Source organism: Topomyia yanbarensis, chromosome 3, assembly GCF_030247195.1.
Source record: "Topomyia yanbarensis strain Yona2022 chromosome 3, ASM3024719v1, whole genome shotgun sequence".
Classification (NCBI taxonomy): domain Eukaryota; kingdom Metazoa; phylum Arthropoda; class Insecta; order Diptera; family Culicidae; genus Topomyia; species Topomyia yanbarensis.
Window position 1 is genome coordinate 327,336,777 of NC_080672.1, and position 20,815 is coordinate 327,357,591.

The 20,815-nt window shown below is 37.7% G+C and overlaps 1 protein-coding gene across 6 annotated transcripts in view; it reads left to right on the forward strand.

Moving 5' to 3' along the window:
- Positions 1-793: 793 nt before the first annotated feature.
- Positions 794-20,815, forward strand: part of LOC131688628 (receptor expression-enhancing protein 5) — a 28,983-nt gene continuing 8,961 nt past the window's right edge. For 2 of the 6 annotated variants that reach the window (XR_009305268.1, XM_058973021.1), the window contains exons 1-2: positions 794-950; positions 1,206-1,355. Coding sequence is in view for 5 of the 6 variants with exons in the window: in XM_058973021.1 (XP_058829004.1) it covers positions 1,226-1,355 (130 nt within the window). In the remaining variant the exon portion in view is untranslated. Of the gene's footprint in view, positions 951-1,205; positions 1,356-2,675; positions 2,684-18,127; positions 18,886-20,815 lie in introns of those variants that run through there. The other 4 variants (XM_058973023.1, XM_058973026.1, XM_058973025.1 and 1 more) reach the window with 4 other exon arrangements.

The following is a 20,815-nucleotide window of genomic DNA, read 5'->3' on the forward strand; positions in this document are numbered from 1 at the left end:
AGAAAAAAATAAATAGTCTGTATTCTACGCAGTGTTGCGTATTCCTCTGTATGGGACTCTATATTGTATACAGACTCTAGTCTGCTCAATAAGGTAAATTTTTGGCTTCACACTATTCGCTTCTCTGCCTATTCGTTGTCTTACGACAAAACGATACATAGGGCTCAAAATGATCTTGTTTGTTAATGGAGCTGTCAAAATACAAGCAAAATAAAATTTTCGTTATAAAAATTGTTAATTTCTCTTTAAAAGTATCATTTGCGAACCAAATTCAATCGTTAAAGGGTTAGAAATGTGTTTTTGTACCGAATGAAAAATTTAATCGTAATTTAGATATTTGATAAAAGTTATTTATTTACAAAAAAATAAGACTGGAATTTAAAGAAAATCAACTTTCTTCCCCGTGCCTCAAGTTTTGTTAAGAAATTAGGCAATCCATTAGACGTTTGTTTGACAATTCAGCGGTGGGTTCTGTCAACAGGTCTACTCCATGCGAACAGAAAAACTCTCCCGACGAACATCTTTCGTTAGTCCGAATTGTTTGATGTTGGATCGAATCGATCGAATCGTCGCACCCCTCGGAGTAATGTCAGAATAAGTAAACAAGAAATAATCAGCTGATCAGAAACGTCTCATGGATTGCCTAATATTACGTTTTTAATGCGTATCTATTGATTTTGTTCGCTAGTTGTATGATTGCTTGTTGGCCCTTTTCAAAAAAAGCTGAGAAATTTTAGAGTGTATAAGAAGGTGTGCCGATCCACTGCAATGAAATTGCGTGATTGTCATTTTGTTGTCGAGCGGAGCGGAGCGGCATTTCGGAATTACAAACGCCTGCTGCGTCTGCTGATCTCTGTGGGTGAATTTTTTTTTGCGTTGTCAGAAATAAGTGTCGTGCAGTGCCATCATCGTTGTTAGTCTTTTGGGACTACAAAATTATACAAAAAAATGTTAGTGACTGCGTCATTTTTCGCAACCGATTATTCTTTATTTTATGCAAGCTTTATAATATTGTGTAGTGCCTCAAGAAAAATCGTTATATTCAATCACTTAAAGCTTAACTCCGTGCGGATGCTCCCGACGCACACATTTCCATCGTTCTTGTTCGTCCTAAAAATAGTATTTTCAAGAGTGAATTTTAAATCTTGCGTTGAAATAATCTCAAACCGTTCCCCGGAATTTAGCTAGTCCTTTTTTCCTTTCAGTATTCGATAGCACCCTAAACATGGCCAACAAAATCGAAGAAGTGCGGACATCGATCGATGCGTCGTTGAAGGACCAAACAAAACCATGGACAAAGGTCTTCAATTTGGCCGAAGAGAAATCCGGCGTGCCGCGACTGTATATTTTTCTGGGTGAGTGGAAAAATTAAAAGTGTGTACGGAAGATTATCACCGGCTCTAACAAACGTAACCAATCGCTTTGAGGTTAATGGTTGGTAAATGACCATGACAATGACTTTCATGGTGGCTCATGTATTTTGTCGCTGATTTGCTTGTCTATAATGCAAGGAAAATCAATGCAGAATGCTTGGGTAAAATTTAAAATTAACCCGTTCAGTGTGTTTAAAAAATGTCTTTAGGTCGACAAAATTCAGCTTCACAACACGATATCATAGGCTTATTTATTGATCATAAAACTAATGAATAAGTTGCAATTAGTTTATACTACCAATTCATTAAAAACACGTCAACCACTGCTTAATTGACGAGTCATGATGTTTGTCAATTTTGAGAAGGGTGTTGAAAATAGAAAAAATCTGTTTTCGATAATTTATCTCGCAGCAATGTGTAATGACTCATACTTTTAGCTTTCATCGCCATTATTTTGATTCTAATTTCTTGAACAGATAATATTTGGTCAAAAAATTACAGAAAAAGTGTCAGGTTATAATAGCATATAACTAATTAATTGATAATGAGGTCTTCACTGCATAATAATGCTTTATTCTCAAATATGTAAATGGAAAACAATTTTACTTAATCACAAACTGGTTTGCTGGATTATTTTCCCAACATTTAGATGATACGAGAAAAATTAAGAAACTATTAACAAATCCATTTATCACTACATGTAATAATATCGATGATTGCTCTTTCTACCGCTCGTTACCCTTATCATGTTTCCATTATTTTCAATTGCGAAATCATTCGATCCGATATGCTTGATGAGCAATAGATAAATAACATCGCAAGTCACCTGTGGAAATTGCTCTCACTATCACAAGGTAACGCTAGTATCTCCTACAATCTTCTATAGCATTTCAATACAATTGAAACGCAGATGCATTTCACAATTCGTTATCAGCCAAATTTATAGTGTTGATAGAACGACTCTGAACAGGCGCGAGGTATTAGTTTATTACTGCATTTGTAAGGGTGACGCTGTCGGTCGCACAATGTTTTCATTCCTCACAAAGAAAAAGAATAATGCGTACAGCGTGACTGAGTGAATACAACGTTGTTGGTTCCACCATCGGTAATTGGCCCATGAAAGGGTACGACTAGTAACCGGTTTCCCAGTAATTACCGTAGCGTATAGCTTATTCTCCCTGTGATGAGAAGTACCTTTTTGTGTAAGTATACATACTAGCCATCCCAGCTGTGTTTACTATATTGATAATATATACGTGCATAGCTGTCATGAGCCACGTTTAGGTTTCAGGTGATCGGAATTGAAGTAGGTGCACCAAATTTTAGCGGATTGTGCTGTGTTAGTCATCGCGTTGTATTCACCACGTCAACCGCTCTAAATACCTTCTTTTAGTAATTTTCGTTCGGGTTGTGAAAATCACCTCCGCGAGCAAGCTTTGCTCTACTGCTAAATCGTTCGAAAAGTGGCTGGTTTTTTATAGGCAATTTGCATTTAATAAATCAAATCGATCCGTGGTGTTTATCGGAAAGAGCGTGAAATTACAACATGAGATTAAATACCCGCGCATTGGGATTAGCTTAAGCTATTTAAACATTGCAGTCAAGTTACATTTAGTGCAGCTCAATTGTTTTCTTGAGCGGATTCGTCGCTGGACTCTGGAATGCCGTATATTTCATCGAGTTTTTTGTGGAGTTTACTTTTGTCTTGGGCGATGTTTTGCCATTCGTTGTAAGAAAGTTCTCCGTATCGAGACATATTCGCCAATATAGAATCCCACCAGGTATGAGAAGGACGACAAGGACGCAAACGCTTAGCGGTCAACCTTGAAGCTGCCCGTATAGGATGATGTATCGGGCGGCGCTGTATATGCCCCCAATACCGCATCTGATGGACTCGTACTTTCTTGGTGATGCTTCGTTCACGGAGGAGTAGTTTTATGGAACGTTTCACTGTCTGATCATCGTTGTGATAACAGAGAGAAGCCATCTCATACACTATTTGTCGCTCGTATCTCCGCAACGATTTGCGACTGCGCTTCGTAAGTACGGCTGTTTGAGTTCCGTACAACATTGCCGGGGCCAGAACGGTCTCGTATATAAGACGCCCCAACTCCCAGCTTGGCTCTCGTTTTTGAAGAAAGCTCATGATAACTTTGGATGTTATGATGGCATTACGGCAACGCATTCTAGTAGTTAATGGTCGGTCCAATCGCGGCGTTAATGCAGTTCCTAAGTACTTTAAATTTTCCCTCACATTATAGCTTCTACCAAGAACATTCAGTTTTTCCGGAGCGGGTTGGTTTGGATCTCGCACGAGAACTTTACATTTATCTTCATTCAGCTTCATTCCAACATACGCTAAATTCTCTTTTATGCATTCAACTATTCGTTCAAGATCAGCCACATTCTCAGCAATTATTATGATATCATCTGCATACACAAGCACTATCGGCAAACGGATTCTCATCGTCAGATTCAGTGTGAATATTTCGAGAATCTCCTCCACCGTCGTCAAAACTTCTTCAATCACCAAATTAAAAATGAAGGGGCTAAGAGGACAACCTTGTTTCACACCGGTATTCCTTGCATAAGGATGAGACATTTCACCATTCCAAAGCGTCTGTTCGATATCACCGCGCAGACATTCGACAACTCGGTTAATCAACCAATGAGGAACGCCTTTTCCTAAAAAAGGAACTGAATATTATCATCCTTAATCAAAGGAAAATATATTTTACCTTTCAGGATTGCTGGCAGAGCTTTTAAACTGACACAATCGAAAGCCTTTTCTATATCAAGGGACATGGCAATTAGCGGCACCCCCTCATTCCATCGCTCTTGGAAAACTCGTTGCACAACAAACAAATGGTCCGTGGTCGATCGATTAGATAGAAACGCTGCTTGATGATACCCCAGCTCTCCAACGTATTCTTTCAATTTTTCAAGCACCCACATGGCGTACATTTTATACCCGGTACTAGTCAGACAAATCCGCCTATAGTGGGCAACGGAAGTAGGCTTTCGTATTTTAGGAATGGGGATGATAAGATTTCGCTTCCACATTTCAGGCATAACATTGCTGACCCAAACACTACTCATCAGATGCTGAAGCTCTTGGATTGCTGACTCATCGGCATACTTCAAATATTCCGTTGGTAATTGGTCTTGACCAGGTGTTTTACCGTTATGCATAGAATTTAAAAACCGACGTAAATCATTCAGAGTAGGGCCAGGCTGAACTGCCTGACCGTCGGTTTCTAAGATCAATTCCGGTAACCCGTCTATAACGTCTCGTGTCCGTTGCCATTCACTGATGGGAATATTGAAGTTTCTCATTGGTCGAGTGGCGTGTTGTCGATGTTCTTTCAAATACTTATGTGTTCTGTTTATACGCACCCCCAAGGGATACCTTTCGAGATCTTTGAAAAACTGAATGCACTGATTTTCATCAGCACGCTTCATCAACGTTTTGAGTTCGGTCACAGATTTTGATAGCTTGGATGCAATCCGATCCGAGGGCTTCCACGACATCCAGAACTTGTACTTGCAAACCAAAGCAACCGCTTTCCGACATTCGCGATCTTTGTGAAGGCCTTTTTCCTCAAACACATTGGCAGCGGCTCTACGGATCCACCTAGCATACTTATCCCATGCGAGGCTGATGGGACCGGTCAGAGATTCAGGTTTAGACTTTAGCAACTCCCTATGGAATTCCTCCAATGCATTCGGATCCTGCAAAGAAATCGTTCTCGGGATGGAGACTACAGGGGGGCGTCGAACCCACTTGATTTTTTGCTTGGCCCTAACACATGGTTTTGCTGCATTCCTATTCGGCAATAATTCCCAAGTTACGAGCTTATGATCGCTTTTCAAAGAAGGGGTAAAATGAGCTTTGATACTTCTTACGTAATGCTTTGAATAAATTGGGACGATCACATGATCCAACTGCGAACAAATTATACCTACAGAAAGAATATATGAATTATAAGCTAGAAAAAAGGCCAACGCATGATACCGTTTGTCCACGTCCACGTGAGAGACTTGTCAGCTTGCATAGAACGAGCGACTAAATCGTGGCACACTAAGAAATACCTCAACTGTACACCATTTTCATTACAGTGTTCATGGCAAGTCACTTTCCCCAGTACTTTCCTCTCATCTTCAGATGAATCCTTGAATGCCAAATGACTATTAAAATCACCGGCTAATATTGCGATATCCTTATCAGCCCTCTTACGTAGCACATACCCGAGGCGTCCCAAATAGATTCCGTTAGTACGATTAGGGGCATGAACATTTATGACGAGTAAGTCTCTCGTTAGAAGTCCAGCAGTGTACCGTATACGAGCAACTTGGATACAGGCTCCTTCTGCTTTAACGTGGGCAACAACAAGAGGATGCCACTTAGATACAAGAATCGCTAAATTTCTTTTCCGATTTATTGAAACGGAACCAGTATACCAAACAAAATTTTTCGTTTCGCTTCTTATGGAATCAATATTAGCTTCCTGGAGTAAAGCGACTGCTACCTCCTTTTCGAAAAGGCACTGATCAATCCGCTCTCGCTTCTCTGCTCTTCGGCAACCTGAAACATTCCAAGTGGCCATTCGCAAAAGGCCCAAAATATTGTTTACTCGCATTGAGGGTTGGCTCCTTTCATCCGGTGATAAATGAGTTGAGTTTTGTTTTGGGGAAGAGAGTTTGTCGCACTGTTTATGTCTCGTGGGTGGGGGAACTGGTTGGATGCATAGCGGACGAATAGGTATGGTTGTTTGTTTGGCAGGGAAGTTGTGTGTAGTGTGGGTTGATGGGATTGGCGCGAGGTCAGAGTTACTATATGTAGGACTTAGGATTGAAGGTACCGGATAAATTGAATCAGGAACTGTGGGTTGTAGATCGATCGGAGACGGTAATGCACTAACATAGCTTTCTGGGTTCGTCAGTGGTTCTTGGATACGAATACAGTCAATATCACCTGTTCCTTTTGAATGCGCAGGGGCGTCGAGATCGAAGTGATCTCTCGAAGGCTCCACAACAGTAGCTGAAAAGACATTCTAGTGATATCTATTTAAAAGTCAAGTGAAAGAGAATACACACCCACAGAGCAGGAAATGGGAGGTAAACTCACGCTATCGTAATGACTTCCTGTATAATACAAGGCAATTGAACGGTCCACGGTCGCGACTTCTGGTGTGAAGATGATTGGATGAGTAGTATTAGCTTGCCAAACAACCACTTCACAACAAAAAATTTCAGTGGCAGCTGAGAGACTCTCTTCGCCGCCCCAAGTCCCATCCTGCGCTAGCATCTCCAGATACATCAAAACACATTCTGTCTCACTGATATTATCCGAGCAAACTTGATCCATTGCAGTGGGAAGAAGAAAATGCCAATATCTCTCAAGATTAGACTGCAAATGATTTGAAATTAGCTTCCGCATATCCATCACGGAACTTCGAAACTCTCTATCGGAAGGATGAATCTGAAACAGCTGGTGCACGAGGCTCCCGTAAAGGCAATTGCCATCTCCCGGAATTGGCTGGATCCACAACACCCGATCACCAGCATTTTTCTTAACTGGCTCAGATTTTTTAACGCATTTGGATACCATTTTAAAAATCGTCTCCTATAGCTACCAAATTTAAAGACGCAAATAAAAATGGCGGATTTATGAGAATTTTTGTTAGCCTGCAGCACGCTCGTACATATATACACGTATACATATACACTTCGTAGAATGAGCTCAAGATGATACAGGTGGGCACCAAGGTGGGCACATTTATTTATTAATTTATTGATTTATTCATTTATTTTTTTCCTGCTGTGTGTGTTTGCCATTTTTCTTTGACGAAGCCGGTGAACGGGGGGATGTTAGCATAAACAAATGACGTTGTGGGCTTTTGTGTTGCCATAGGTTTTGTTTCGGTTCGGTCATGGTTGTTCTTTATCGGTGGTTTCGAGAAGGAAGGTGTCCATAGGAGCTTGCATTGGAAAATCCAAAGTGGGGCTCGGCTTTTTTTTTTCTTCTTTTCATCGTCCGCTGAGGAGTCGGGATGCTCGTCCGTAGGTTTGTGTTTGCTTCCAGTGGCCCGACCTCCATGTTTGGTTTTGGAAGTGTAAAACTGGCACAGTTGGGAGTGTCAGATGTTTCAACCTTTCTTTCTCTTCATCTTGTATTGAGCTAAGATTAAGTAGGTACTATTTGGAGAGGGGGGGGGGGTCGTATTTGAATTGTAAACTGCAGATATTGTGTAATATCATTTAGTAGCGTAGCATCGATATTTTTTTCTGTTTCGCGTTCTCATTGCAATATCCGAACGTTTACTCAAACGAGTTGAAAAATTTGAAGTTGCGTGATGTGTGTGATAATATCTACAAAAGACCATTTATAAATTCTGCCACGCTACTATGGGGAAGAGCTATGGCAAATTATGACATAAATGGATGGGGAGCACTCCACGTGCCTTGACGCAATCGGCCGTTCTAAAGATAAGAAATTCCATAAAACATGTGACACTTTTACGTATAGTAACAGTAATGTGCTAAAAAAAAGCATCATTTGGTTCGTATTAGACAAACGGGATATAAAACGCGGTAATATAAGAGAGTTAGTATTGGGCAATCTTTGCGTGACATAATTTATGAATGGCCCACAATACCACTTTTCCAATTTGCTGAAATTTATGTAGACTAACGCACCGCTTTAAACTCATTATTTATGGTCCATTTTATATAGCCGACAACACTCCCGACAGCCGGCTGTCCGGAGTTCAAGTTGTTTTACATTTGCGGATCCTACAGTCAATAAAGTATTTAAACTCCTTGTACATGAAAATATATTCTCAGTCGCATCGCTTGCTTGAGGCGAATCCTGACTAACAACCCATCCACAACCCAATCCGTGGTACTTATGGGAGTGTCACTGAGTCGGGGCCTTCCGTTAAGTAAGTACCACATCAACACTTCCTTTCTCATCCCAAGTTACGGTAAAGATGGTCGTGGCCAGCAATGGTGGCTCTCAGGCGAAATTCTCGCTTGGACTGGATCAATTGTTATTCCCAAACAATGTTCCTCAAGTAGTCTGGCTGGAAATGAGAGTCATCAGTCTGCAATCTACGAAATATACCGTGCTTACGCAACGCAACGCAACGCAAGAGCGTGAAATTACAACATGCAAGATCGTCTTGCTCGTATGGGTTTTCCTACGGCGAAGGGAAAAGTAAATGAAAGTGAAATGTTTCATTGCTGCCAGCGTAACAAATTAATGTGCGTTTCATATAAAATTTTTATTGGATCGTATATTGCTGCAAATACTGTAAACTGGGTCATTGAGCCATGTGTTGCTTTTAGTCTTATCCTTTGCAACTGACGTTGATAGGGAGTTCCGTAATCGTCCAAAGTTATTGGGATTACGCTAAAGCTTAAAAATTTCCCTGTTTGGAAGATGTTCCAAAAAAATAGAACGTTCCTAAATTTTGTAGGATTTTGCTAAATATTTCTTGATACGAAAATTGTTCCGATCCATATATCCATATCCAGTCAGTATAGCGCCTTGTCACTGTGGCACCTAATTGTCGCGAAAAGTGCAACTCGCAATTCTTGTTCAAAGCAATAAAACCGAAAAGATTTATTATAAATAGGTTTCTACATTTACCTGAAAAGACTTGAAAAATTTGTGAAATTGTAGCTCATTTAAAATGAGTCTTTAGGTTCAACTAGAAGAGAACTCGATCCTAGTAGCCTAGACTCATGCCTTCAATTCGACGAATAAAAAATGACGCTCATAGTCACTAGACAAGACATTCCATGACGACTTGACCGAGAACTCTAGTGAAATAGGAGAACTCACTCTCTTATAGCATCTGAACCCCACACTACAAATTAAGTATAAAATTCACGGTCTGTGCGTGATCATTCAATAACATGCGAATATGGCCACACGGTTAAAAAAATAATGCGCGCGAAGTTACATACACGCTAGCGCCCACGCCACAAAAACGTCAAAATACAAACGCTCGAGTCCTTCGTGATCATCCACGCACCTACGCCTGCGATCTCGCAAACACTAGTGACTAAGTGAGCATTAGCACTTTATAAACTTATAGTCACATACACGCGACAAACACGCTACGAACGCTTAAATCCTTCGCAATCATCCACGCACACCTACTTTCGCGATCGCGCAAGCTTTATAACACCCCGGTAATAAGGGAATGTTCTAGTACTTAGTACAAAAGTGATCTCAAACGCGAACCTACAAACGTTCGTGTTCGCGCGATTATGAATCGGTCACGTTTGGAAATCTGTACGCTCCGTTTTAGCAACTTAGGTCCATACGTTCAGTTGGACTAATAAAAAAATAAAGCTCATCCACTAGACAACACTCCCCATGGCGACATGACCGGGAGCTCTTGTGATATTGAGGTTCTCACTTTCTTCCAGCATCTGAACTGTACAACGAAAATTAAATATTAGATTCACGCTCCGAATTTATACACACTAAGTTATATACACGTTAGCACACGTGACATACAAATGCATACGCGATCGAACACGTTAAAGTACAAACGCTCGAGGCTTTCGCGATGATACACACAATCGCGAAGTCCCTGCGCCCGCGCATATCTAAAACGTACAATGAATACCACATTCAGAATCACACCTCGCAGCAGTTGGCCTTAAGCAGTGTTTTAGTGGGAGACATTAACCGTCTCGTCTGCAATTGTAGTGATTGATACTGACGGGCAACCCTTCCGAGAATCTACCTCTACAACTATCGAAAAAAAAATTAAAAATTTTCCTTAGTCCTTAGTCTCACAGGCATGAGACGTTAATCAGCTATACTCTGAAATTTTGCATGAATATTCTCTGATAATTCTAACGATTGAAGCAAAAAAAATTAAAACTGGCTGATGAGGGACCCCCTTAAGGCTTACTTGATGTATGTAAAAATTCTTTGAGTTGCACAGACTTCTCTAAAATTCGTATCATTTTTTTTGATGCTTACAAAATCAACCATAAAATATATTGTAAGTATGCATTGTCGATGCCGTTTCACCAAGTGGGTTATTTTATAGATTAGATAACTTGACCTGGTTCTACAACATACTCACGAAACCATTTGCCCTAAAACACCGAAGTTTTTTTTACCTAGAAAATAATTTTCTCCAGGAAACCATTAGCTCGACAGTACCAATTCTTGGAAAACCATATAACAGAATGTACCCTTTCCCAGAAAAAAATTAGCCAGTTCGTCATCTATGGTTAAAATTTCTCTGTTCTAGTTGACGCTAGACGTTTCGCTGGTGTCTGAAAAAAGGATGTTTGAATTCCTGGTTGATTTGTATGTAGTGGTTTCGTAATGCTAATGTTTTTTTAAGGCTGGCAGTTTATAATCCTCCTAATTATTGGGGAGCAGGAAAGCGGGCCATTTGGCATAATGGACGCTCAGCATAACGGATATTTGGCTTAACGACCATTTGGCATAATTTTGAGAAATGATCATCTTGCTAGTCATTTGATATAACGGACATTTGGCATAATTTTGAGAAGTGACCATTCTGCAGGTGTTCGGACGGCAGGCGAAAACAAGATTTTTGAAAATCCGCCTTTTTTACTTTATTTTAATTTACCGTAAATAATCGATTATTTGTCTTACTCACAATTGTTTGTTCTCCTTACTTTGCAGCTTCTTCCTTTCCTTCCTCTATCGCTGTCTATCGCAATTTATCTACAATTTAGTATTCACATTTTTCATTTTATCCGTTTTAGTAATTAATTTGTACGTTCACTTACTTCGCTTTATTTCGGAATTGATAATCTCAACTGTACCGTCCGTACTTGTTCAGTGTTTGCCTCCGCGTATGTATTCTGGATCTTAGTTTTTTAAGTACAGCTTAATCTGCAATCTATCCGCTATCCGAATAATTTCCTTGCTCACAACTTCTAATTGCTTACTCCAACGTATTTTGCTATTCTACTACCATCACTTTCAAAATTGTGTTTTTCTATCCTGCTTTCCTTCTTACGTTGTTTGTTTACTTATGTTGTCTCTCACAGTTCCCTCGCTCTACATTCGTGATGCACCTCGTCGTCTGTCAGCATGACAGCAAATTTGTTGCATCTGTCAATTCGACACGGGTGCAATGGTGCAACTGCCAGTGATGCCAGAACAGCAGGTTATTTGGCATAACGGACATTTGGCATAATTATTTTTAGCTTCTGAAAAACGGTCACTTGATATAACGGACATTTAACATAATTTTGAGAAGTGACCATTCTGCAGGTTATTTAGCATAACGGACATTTGGAATAATTTTGCTAAATGTTCTCACTGAAGGTCATTTGACATAACAGACGAATATGTGGTAATTTATCAACGAATGAGCCATAAGGGAAAAGCTGCACTGAGCAATGATAATAATGTATTGTTTTCCATTACCTGATACTGATCATTTTTCGAGCGAAAACGTTTTATAACTGATTTTGCCTTCTTTTAAAGGAGAAGTTCTTTTAAGTTTCACTTTTGAAATTCTTGTGTGTTCATTTTCGCAATTATGGATTGTTTGATTTTTGTTAATGCAGCGCACTAAAACAGCGATCCAGCAGATGTATGTTTTGTTTTGGTTATCATCATTATGATCGCCAGTGAGTTTTGGCTTTCCATACACCATTTCAAAAATCAAAATTATCCCTATTATCCTTCTTTATATCATGAGCAGTTCTTTCGAATTATATACCATTCGATCCAAACGTAAGTTAGCTTTATCATTTCAAGATATCGCCAAGTTTTTCATCGGTTGTTACATTGCTCTAGCACTTGGGACGAAGCCAGCGTAATGCGGCTTTGCCCCATAACCGGGTTCAAGGACCCGAGGCGGCGCAAAGCCGTTGAAGATCCGCCACTCGTTTGCCCGGATGTTTCAAACATGGGAGTTATGAATTAGGAGCGATAACGATCCCGAACGGAGTCTAAGCTAAGCTTGATGTTGTGATGTTCGGCAAATGATTACTCAGGTTGTTGTCGTTTTAACGGTTAAAAGATCAAAATGGAGAGCAGTAAAATTGTCCTATGACATCAAACAGAAAACTAATTCTGCTATCAGTGAGAGTAAATTGAAAACTCATTGAGATGTTGATATTTTTTTTGATAACAAAATATGTATTCGCTTTGATGTTTCACTAAAGAAATATAAACATAGAAAATTCTTCTAAGAAACAAGGATAGCGAAATGAAATCAAAATTTGATGTGATATGTAAAAAATCTAAAACTGATATCAAAATAAGATTTCAATTTGAAGTTATTATCAAAATATGATTTCTACTTGTTGTAATTTTGTTGTTCGACTTTGCTCGGGATGTCAGACCACGGTGTCTCTGGTAGAAAATATTTAGACAAAAAAATCAGTATCGCTAAACTACTAATTAATCGAAAGCTTAGATGCTCCTCTTTCATCTGAGCGTAACTCTGAAATGTTCTATCGGGGGGTATAGAACACTTGTTTTTTTTTAAACATTTCGAAGGTAAATTTTTAGGGTAATTTTTCAATTTGTAACTGAAAACAGATATTTCCCTTTTGGGAGGATTAATCAATGAGCACACACCGTCAGAGGAACGGACTTGTTATGTTAAAAAAAGAAGAAGACATCATTTAGTCAGTTTCGCGTTGATAATTAGGTATCTTGAAATTCGTAAAACAATCCTTCATTTTATTTTTCTTCGAAATATATTTTTTCTGGGCGTTCCTATGTAAATTATTGTTCATTTAAAATTCTATTACCGTTCTATGGATTCTTTGAATAATTTGTTTGAATATTTTTTTTTAGATTTGTTTTCGTTTTTAGTTTCGTTGAAAATTATGAATTAAAACACGATCGAAAGACTCTCCCTTTAGAAACACATAAAATCAGTGGTTCACATTTTAGTAGAAAATAACATTTTCCGCAAAATCATTTCATGTTCTGTTTTGTATACAACAGGAAAATGTTTGGAAGCACCAGCATGTTATCTGTTTTTAGGGATTTTGTATTTGTTCAAAGTAGCAATTCTATTATAGAAACTATGGGAAAGTTGAAATTATAAAGTTCAATTTAACAAATATTTAGATTTGATTAATCGACGAAACAACGGATCTATATACATCACATAATGGTAAAATGGTCTGAGGAATCCGAAAATGATATAATTTTGAATAAGAAAAGGGTCGGAAAAGAATCCCGAGCAAAAAACTCTAATAACAAAATATAAACAAAAGAGTATTGTTTCGCGGATTTGAAGAATTTCTAAAAAGTTATTATAACAGGTTTATAACCCTATGTTGGCCCAAAAGCACATCAGTTGAAATCTTTTCACAACTCGATAGATGCGAAAAATTGTAACGTTTTTTTTATATAGTAGTATTTCCAAGATAAAATACTGTCCTCCCAAATGAACATCGTACACAATGTTCGCTCTGGTTCTTATATTAAACCCACACCCACGCTTCATGTACGAACTCAAACACGCTATTTCGTACCAAAACACGAGCACATGTTCGCTTGCACAACCGAACCCCTTGTACGTACATGGTGTGCGTACAGATAGGTTCGTGGCACCAGTTTTCTCTTTCTCACTCGAGGGATTCCATGAGAAACCGGCCGACCGCAAAATATGACCATCGTCGATTCGAACGAAACTTTGCAAGTGTGTTCACTGTATGAATCTCCATGATATTCTCTGGCAATTGGAATATTTTGATACAAGAGCAATTTTTCAAAAGGGCGTAAACGTTTCTACGTGTATGAATTTCAAAAATGTTTTGTTCGATTACTGTATTTTATACAGCAAAACTCTCTGAGAACAAGTTACAGGAAATGAATACTTCTGTTTGTCAAAAATATACACTGAAAAAAATGTTGTGTTATTTTTCAAAAAAAAAAAACAAAAATTTATGATAAAAATTTAAATGGCGAAAAAACCCATTTTTTCAAATTTTTTATATTTTGTTACCAAAAACCTAAAGAGAAAAGAAACATTTTGAATGTGATTGCATGATGGAGAAAAAATCGGTAAAAAAGTTTTTCTAACAATAACTTCGTACATGTTTTTAAATTTCATACTAATTGACATACAAAATTGCAATTTTATTACAGAATATAATTCTATGCACCATTTAAAATCAAAATGCATCTAACAAAAATCTTCCAAAATGCGATAGTATTCGAGATATTTGAAATTTTGCTCCTTCAAAACAATTAATTCGTGTAATTATGCTCTTTTCAAAAGTTATTCGCGTTACCCCATCATAAAATGTGAAAAATTTAATGCTAATCGTTTTAAAGACATAAAAGCAACTTTTTTAGTGTATTTGGATCATGGAGAAGCTTTCAATAAAAAAATTTTCCTAACAACAACTTTTGACATATTTTTATAATTCTTACTATTTGCAGTCAAAAATACAATTTTCTTTTTGAATATGATTCTAAACGCCATTCTAAATCGAAACGCTCTTAACAAAAAATATCTAAAATGTAGCAGCTCTCGAGATATTTTAACTTTTGTTTTAAAAACGCAATTATTTTGTTTTATTACGACCTTTTCATAAGTTAGTCGCATTTCTCCATCAAAAATAATAGGTTTTTCAAAAGGCCCGTAAACTTTCCTGCAACTTTCTTTTTGACATGAAGGCGATATTGTAAACCATTTGAAAGTTACATGAAAGCAACCAAAATATATTTCAACCATAGGGTCTGATGATTAAACTGTATACATGTTAACATGTACGAAGTTATCATTAGAAAAAAATTTTTACCGATTTTTTCTCCATCATGCAATCACATTCAAAATTTTCCTTTTCACTTTAGGTTTTTGGTAACAAAATATAAAAAATTTGAAAAAATGGGTTTTTTCGCAATTCAAATTTTTATCATAAATTTTTGTTTTTTTTTGAAAAATGACGCAACATTTTTTTCAGTGCATATTTTTTTCAGACAGAAGTATTCATTCCCTGTAACTTGTTCTTAGATAGTTTTGCTGTATAAAATATAGTAATCGAACAAAAAAATTTTGAAATTCATACATATAGAAACGTTTACGCCCTTTTGAAAAGTTGCTCTTGAGTCAAAATAATCTTGTTACATGTGGAAAATATTTAGTCTTCCATGACGGTGAAACGTGCAAAGTTTCATCGGAATCTAAGATGGTCGGTCACGATTTTAATGATTTTCGGACGGATCTTCGTGGAATTCCTCACTCTCATCATCACTAGCGTTGACTCTTTTTGCCGTGTGCGAATCGTTCTCATGTACGCACCCGGTGTACGTACACGGATGCTTGAACTAGAGTCTGTACATCGTTCGCTTAGGTTCGATGTAAAAGGTGAACCTGAACATCGAAGCGGTTTGAGGTTGAACGCATACACGAAATTTTGTACACAGGTACAAACTTGTCGATGCTCGTGGGAAGTCTGGTAAAATATAATAATATTTTAGTGTATTGACCGCAAATCCAAAGAGAAAGTATTCAAAATTTCAACCAATTTCGGAAGGTTAATTCACAAAGATAGTTTTATCACACTTACCATTGAAGTAGAAAGCAAATATTAGAAAGTAGGAAGAAGTTATTATGCCCACGTTTTATAACATATATACTAACAAACACTGTAATCATTGAAGTCGATCTACAAAAACATGTCTTCTCGAGCAAAGGGATGCTCGTTTGTAAAAATAGTTCTCTAACTTTAAATATTAAACAATAGGTACATACACATAACTATGAAATTGAATTCAACGAACACAATACACATACATCATAAACTAAAAATTTATTTTCTGATACCAATTATTCATAGAGGTTAAAAAAGTTAGTTTCCTAGATCGACGTACAAATGAGTAATAGTATCCATGTTATATAAAAATAGATATTTATTTTTCTGAAATAAAAAAGTTCTAGACTCTTAGGAAGAACAATTCAAAACTAGTCTCCTTTAAAAGAGAAGCAAGTTTCCGAATAGTGAGTACATCAGTGATGTTGATTTGTATGTGGTAATATTGTTCTGCCATAGACAAAAAAAATATACCGAATAGAAATATTATTGAAATTTAAAATGTGAATGAACGCAATATTGGCTAAATGTCGGTCATTGGTGTCTTCAGAGGTATTTATTAACGTAACAAGTCTCTCCTTCTGATACTGAATGCCCAAAGATTAATCATCCTAACAGTGAGATATCTTCTGAGAGCTATTCGTTAAAACGCAGTCTTCAAAAATAATCATCTCATCAAAATGTTGAAAAAAAGATTGTTGTAGACCCCCCGGTAGAACATTTCAAATTTAGTCTCAGATGGAAGAGGAGTATCTAAGCTTTCAATTAGTGAGTATTTCAACGATACTGATTTTTTATGTATAAATATTGTTCTACCAGAGACACCGTGAGACAGCATGCGACTTGAAGCGATGTAGTGTAGCCACATTAGGCGTAAATGTTATTTATTATTCTGGTTGAAGTTAAAAATCGAAAAATTGAACTTGCGCCTTTTGTTTTCCCCCTATTTGCAGAGTGGGCAACTAATGTGCATCTTCTGCACATGTTAGAGAATCAACTTGCGCATCATCTACACCAGTTGCGCTTTAGTTCCGCACGCTGAAAATAGGAAAAAAATCGAAAGGCGCAAGTTCACTATTTCGATTTTCAACTGCAATCAGAATAATTTCTAAAGAAGAATAAACTAATTAATTTTGGACTATCAGCAGTAGCACGGTTCAAAATTCTGCCGAATGACCTTACTTCTTGCATAATCTAAAATTATGTCTGATCTAATGGTTTCCCTGCAGATTACAAAATAGCAAATGACCTGCAATGTGATCAAAATTTTACTAAATGTTCATTATGCCAAACGACCCTCACTACGCAAAATTAAAAATTATGCCAAATGATCGTTATCCTGGAGATAAAATAAATTATACCAAATGTTCGTTATGCTAAATACCTTATGCCTAATATCCCAGACTCGATTGCAAGGTTATGTTGCTTGGTACTCTTTGTTCGTTTTGGCACATGACGGGCGTCATCGCTGCATCGTACGCGTCGTCAGGTTCGGGTCATTTGGCATAGTCATTTGACATAAGGTCAGTTAGCATAACGGTTATTCGGCATAATGGTCAATTGGCATAATTTTTAGAAGTGATCACACTGAAAATGAACTTGGCATAATATTTGTATCTTCAAAGAAACGGCGGCTATTTCAAATTTGGCGAGAAGTAAGGTCATGTTTCATTATTTTTAGCCGTTGTTTGTTTACGTTCAGGAAAACACCAATTCAGCAATAGTCATTTGGCATGGTTATTGATAAAATTAGGGACCATTCACAAATTACGTAACGCGTTTAGGGGGTGGACAAGCCCAAAAAGGATCAAGTTAATGCTGGTAGTATCGAGACCTAACTGCACTGCCATAATACGCATAACAGTCCAATTTACTGTGGATTTCCTAACCATATGGGACTATTATGCGTATCACGGCAGTGCATTATCTGAAGAAATCCGACATGGTGCTGCATTCATATCTTAACATTTTTGCACACTTTTACAAACAAACGCGATCACACAAGAATTTAAAGTGAGTGTGGAGGGTGCTCATCTCAATGTCATCATGATTATATTCTGCCCATTTTATTCTCTGTGAATTAGAAAAGTTTCGCTTCGCTCATTAACAAATGTTTTTGATGTTCCATTCTGCATTTCGTATAAAGAACCGCGAAAAGTTTGATATCAATTGAACCACAATTAATCAATTGTCGTTCGGGTCATTACCGCAATAATGTGACACCATATGTTCAGAATAGGCAATTCACCCTACCGACCATTAAAAAGAAACAAGTTCACCAGTCGTTTCAGAGCTGATAATTAAACGCGTCTACCTAGTAAAAATGATTATTATTAGAAACCGGGTTGTATTTGGGATGCACGGCTCGCTTGGACCAGGCCGAAATCACGAAATGTTCCGAACCTGACTAACCACTGTGTGGCGGTTTTTTGTACTTTTTAACCGGTCCGGGGATATCACACAAGTGGTAGATATTGGATACAGTCTCAGAGTACCCGTAAAGCTGGCTGTTTTTTTTTTTCATTCTGTCGCATTAAAGGATATGGGAGAGAGGCAGACAACGCGTATCTGTATGATAAACTGTATGCACGGGATCAGATTTGATGACGAGAGGAAAACTTTATGATGTACCATATCGTATTGTCTTATACCGGTACTGGCAGTAGATCATCGCCCGCTAGACTGTCCGCGTTTGATATCGGAAAAGCCGTGCGAGACGTACCGTCTACGTGTGTTTTCCGGTGTGCGCTTTGTGTTTTGACTGGACTCTAGTGGAAAGTATTCGAAGTGGTGTTGGAATTTAATCTGCTAGCTGACATATTTATAGATACTTGCACGGCTCATCCGCGAAAAAACATGCAAGACGACGCGAAGGACTGCACAGATGGTCAGCAGAAGTGGGATATTCGGAACCAATGCATGGTGATCGGTAAATATATCAAGATAATTTTTTTTGATAGTACAGTGTTTTTAACGGCGTAAATTTGCCAAGGTTTTAACCATTCACAAAATGATACCAATATGAAATTGTATAATGGTGATTTATTTATAGATATTACGTGAACCAAGCATGTCACCTGTTTTGAGTTTTCAATGTCATGTACCTACACAATTGAAATGATAGAGTTATTAAATAGTACCTTATCGGCTTGTACAATAATTTCTTAAGAATTTTAATAAATTATTGAATACTATAAGGGCCAGTGTGAGTTACCATTAATAGATAAATAAGGGATCTCTTATCAATCTAATTCGCAACGTGTTTGCAAAAGTCATGTAAACTTAAACTATTCTGACAAACATCGACATTGTCTTGCTCTATACAGACAACCGGCCTACATGTTATGTGATGTGATATGAAACCACTCCCAGCTCTTAGTTTTCCTAGTGTGTATACTCACCGAAAAAACTCTAAAACCAAATCGATTGGTGAATCAGTTATGGAGACAATGTAATCAACGCAATTTATATAAAATAGAAACTGTGACAAATTGTACATTTTCATAATTTTTTACATTGAAAATGTTTTACTGCACTATCTGGGGCAGGGTGTCATTCTAAAATCAAACGATGTCACGTTTTTGCATCACTATTTTGAACGCTAATAACTTTGTTATTTATGAACGGATTTTCGTCTGGTTGTCATCAAACAATTGGGAATTGATTATGTTTTATTGCTATATTGTTTTTGTATTTCAATAGCACACTATTGAAAAACAAGCAAAAATGAATAGATCTCGGAAAACGTGAAAACTCCCATACATCAGTCAATCTATCCCGGACAGAGCCGACAATAAGGAGCACCAAAGCAACTTAATCAGATACGGAAGACTATTTATAGAGGTACCGCGTGTTCGTTTGCGTCCTCAGTCCTTGCTCGATTTTCGCACGAGTAGGAGCTGGACAATAACGTCCGGACGATGCGATAAGTCGTGTGTACATGATGATTTGCAAAGTGGGTGGGTAGAGTGGCCTTGGGTTTGAACACTGCAGGGTACAACGTGTTTGTTTGCCGCTTGTGAGTTTGCGTTGTGAATGGGACAAATTAATTTATTTTTATGATTGTGTGCGCGTTCGGTTAATGAGACGCCGCCAAATGCTTTTGGTGGTTGGTATGTACGTAGGGTAATGAACCTATTGGCACACACGTTTTATATTTCGGATATACGTGATGTGTTTTGGCGCTAAGGCATCTGGCATGTTGATTAGGGTGGGACAAAAAATAGATTCCAGCTCCGAGCAACTTTTTGGGTACCATTTGGGTCCTAGAACATCTGTGCAAATTCTTAGCTTGATCCCTGAAACTATATTTTTGTACCCATTGTTTAAAGTTTACATGGTATTTTAGATGGGGAAATTAACTTTCACAAAATAATTCCTCCAGGAGTCGCCCATTGCTTCCTAAGAATAAACCGTTATATGGCTTTTGTTGGAAATTTAACAAAGAAACAAAGTCTCGAAAACTACGAAACGATCTGACGCTTGAGAAAAAGGTTATTAAGCTGAAACCAATTGATGCTTTGACGATTGATAAAATATTTATTTTTTCTAGCACCACTGTTGTTGGTTGTCCAAGTATATGCAATTTTGTTTTGATCTTCTCTTAATGTGTCAATCATTTATCTATACTGTTTGGCCACGTCGCAAGAGTTTTGAGGGATAAATTGAGTCTTCTTTTGTATACAGGGTGTTTGGTTCATGGTTAAGAATCTCTCGAGGGGTGATAGACTGCCATATTTGGAGAAAAAAATTGTTCTACACATACCATCAAATCTCAACCGTTACAGAGTTATTGAACATTTAGTGTAAAAAACTTATTTGTCTTAAAATAACTCTAACTTTAAAAGTATACTTTGTAT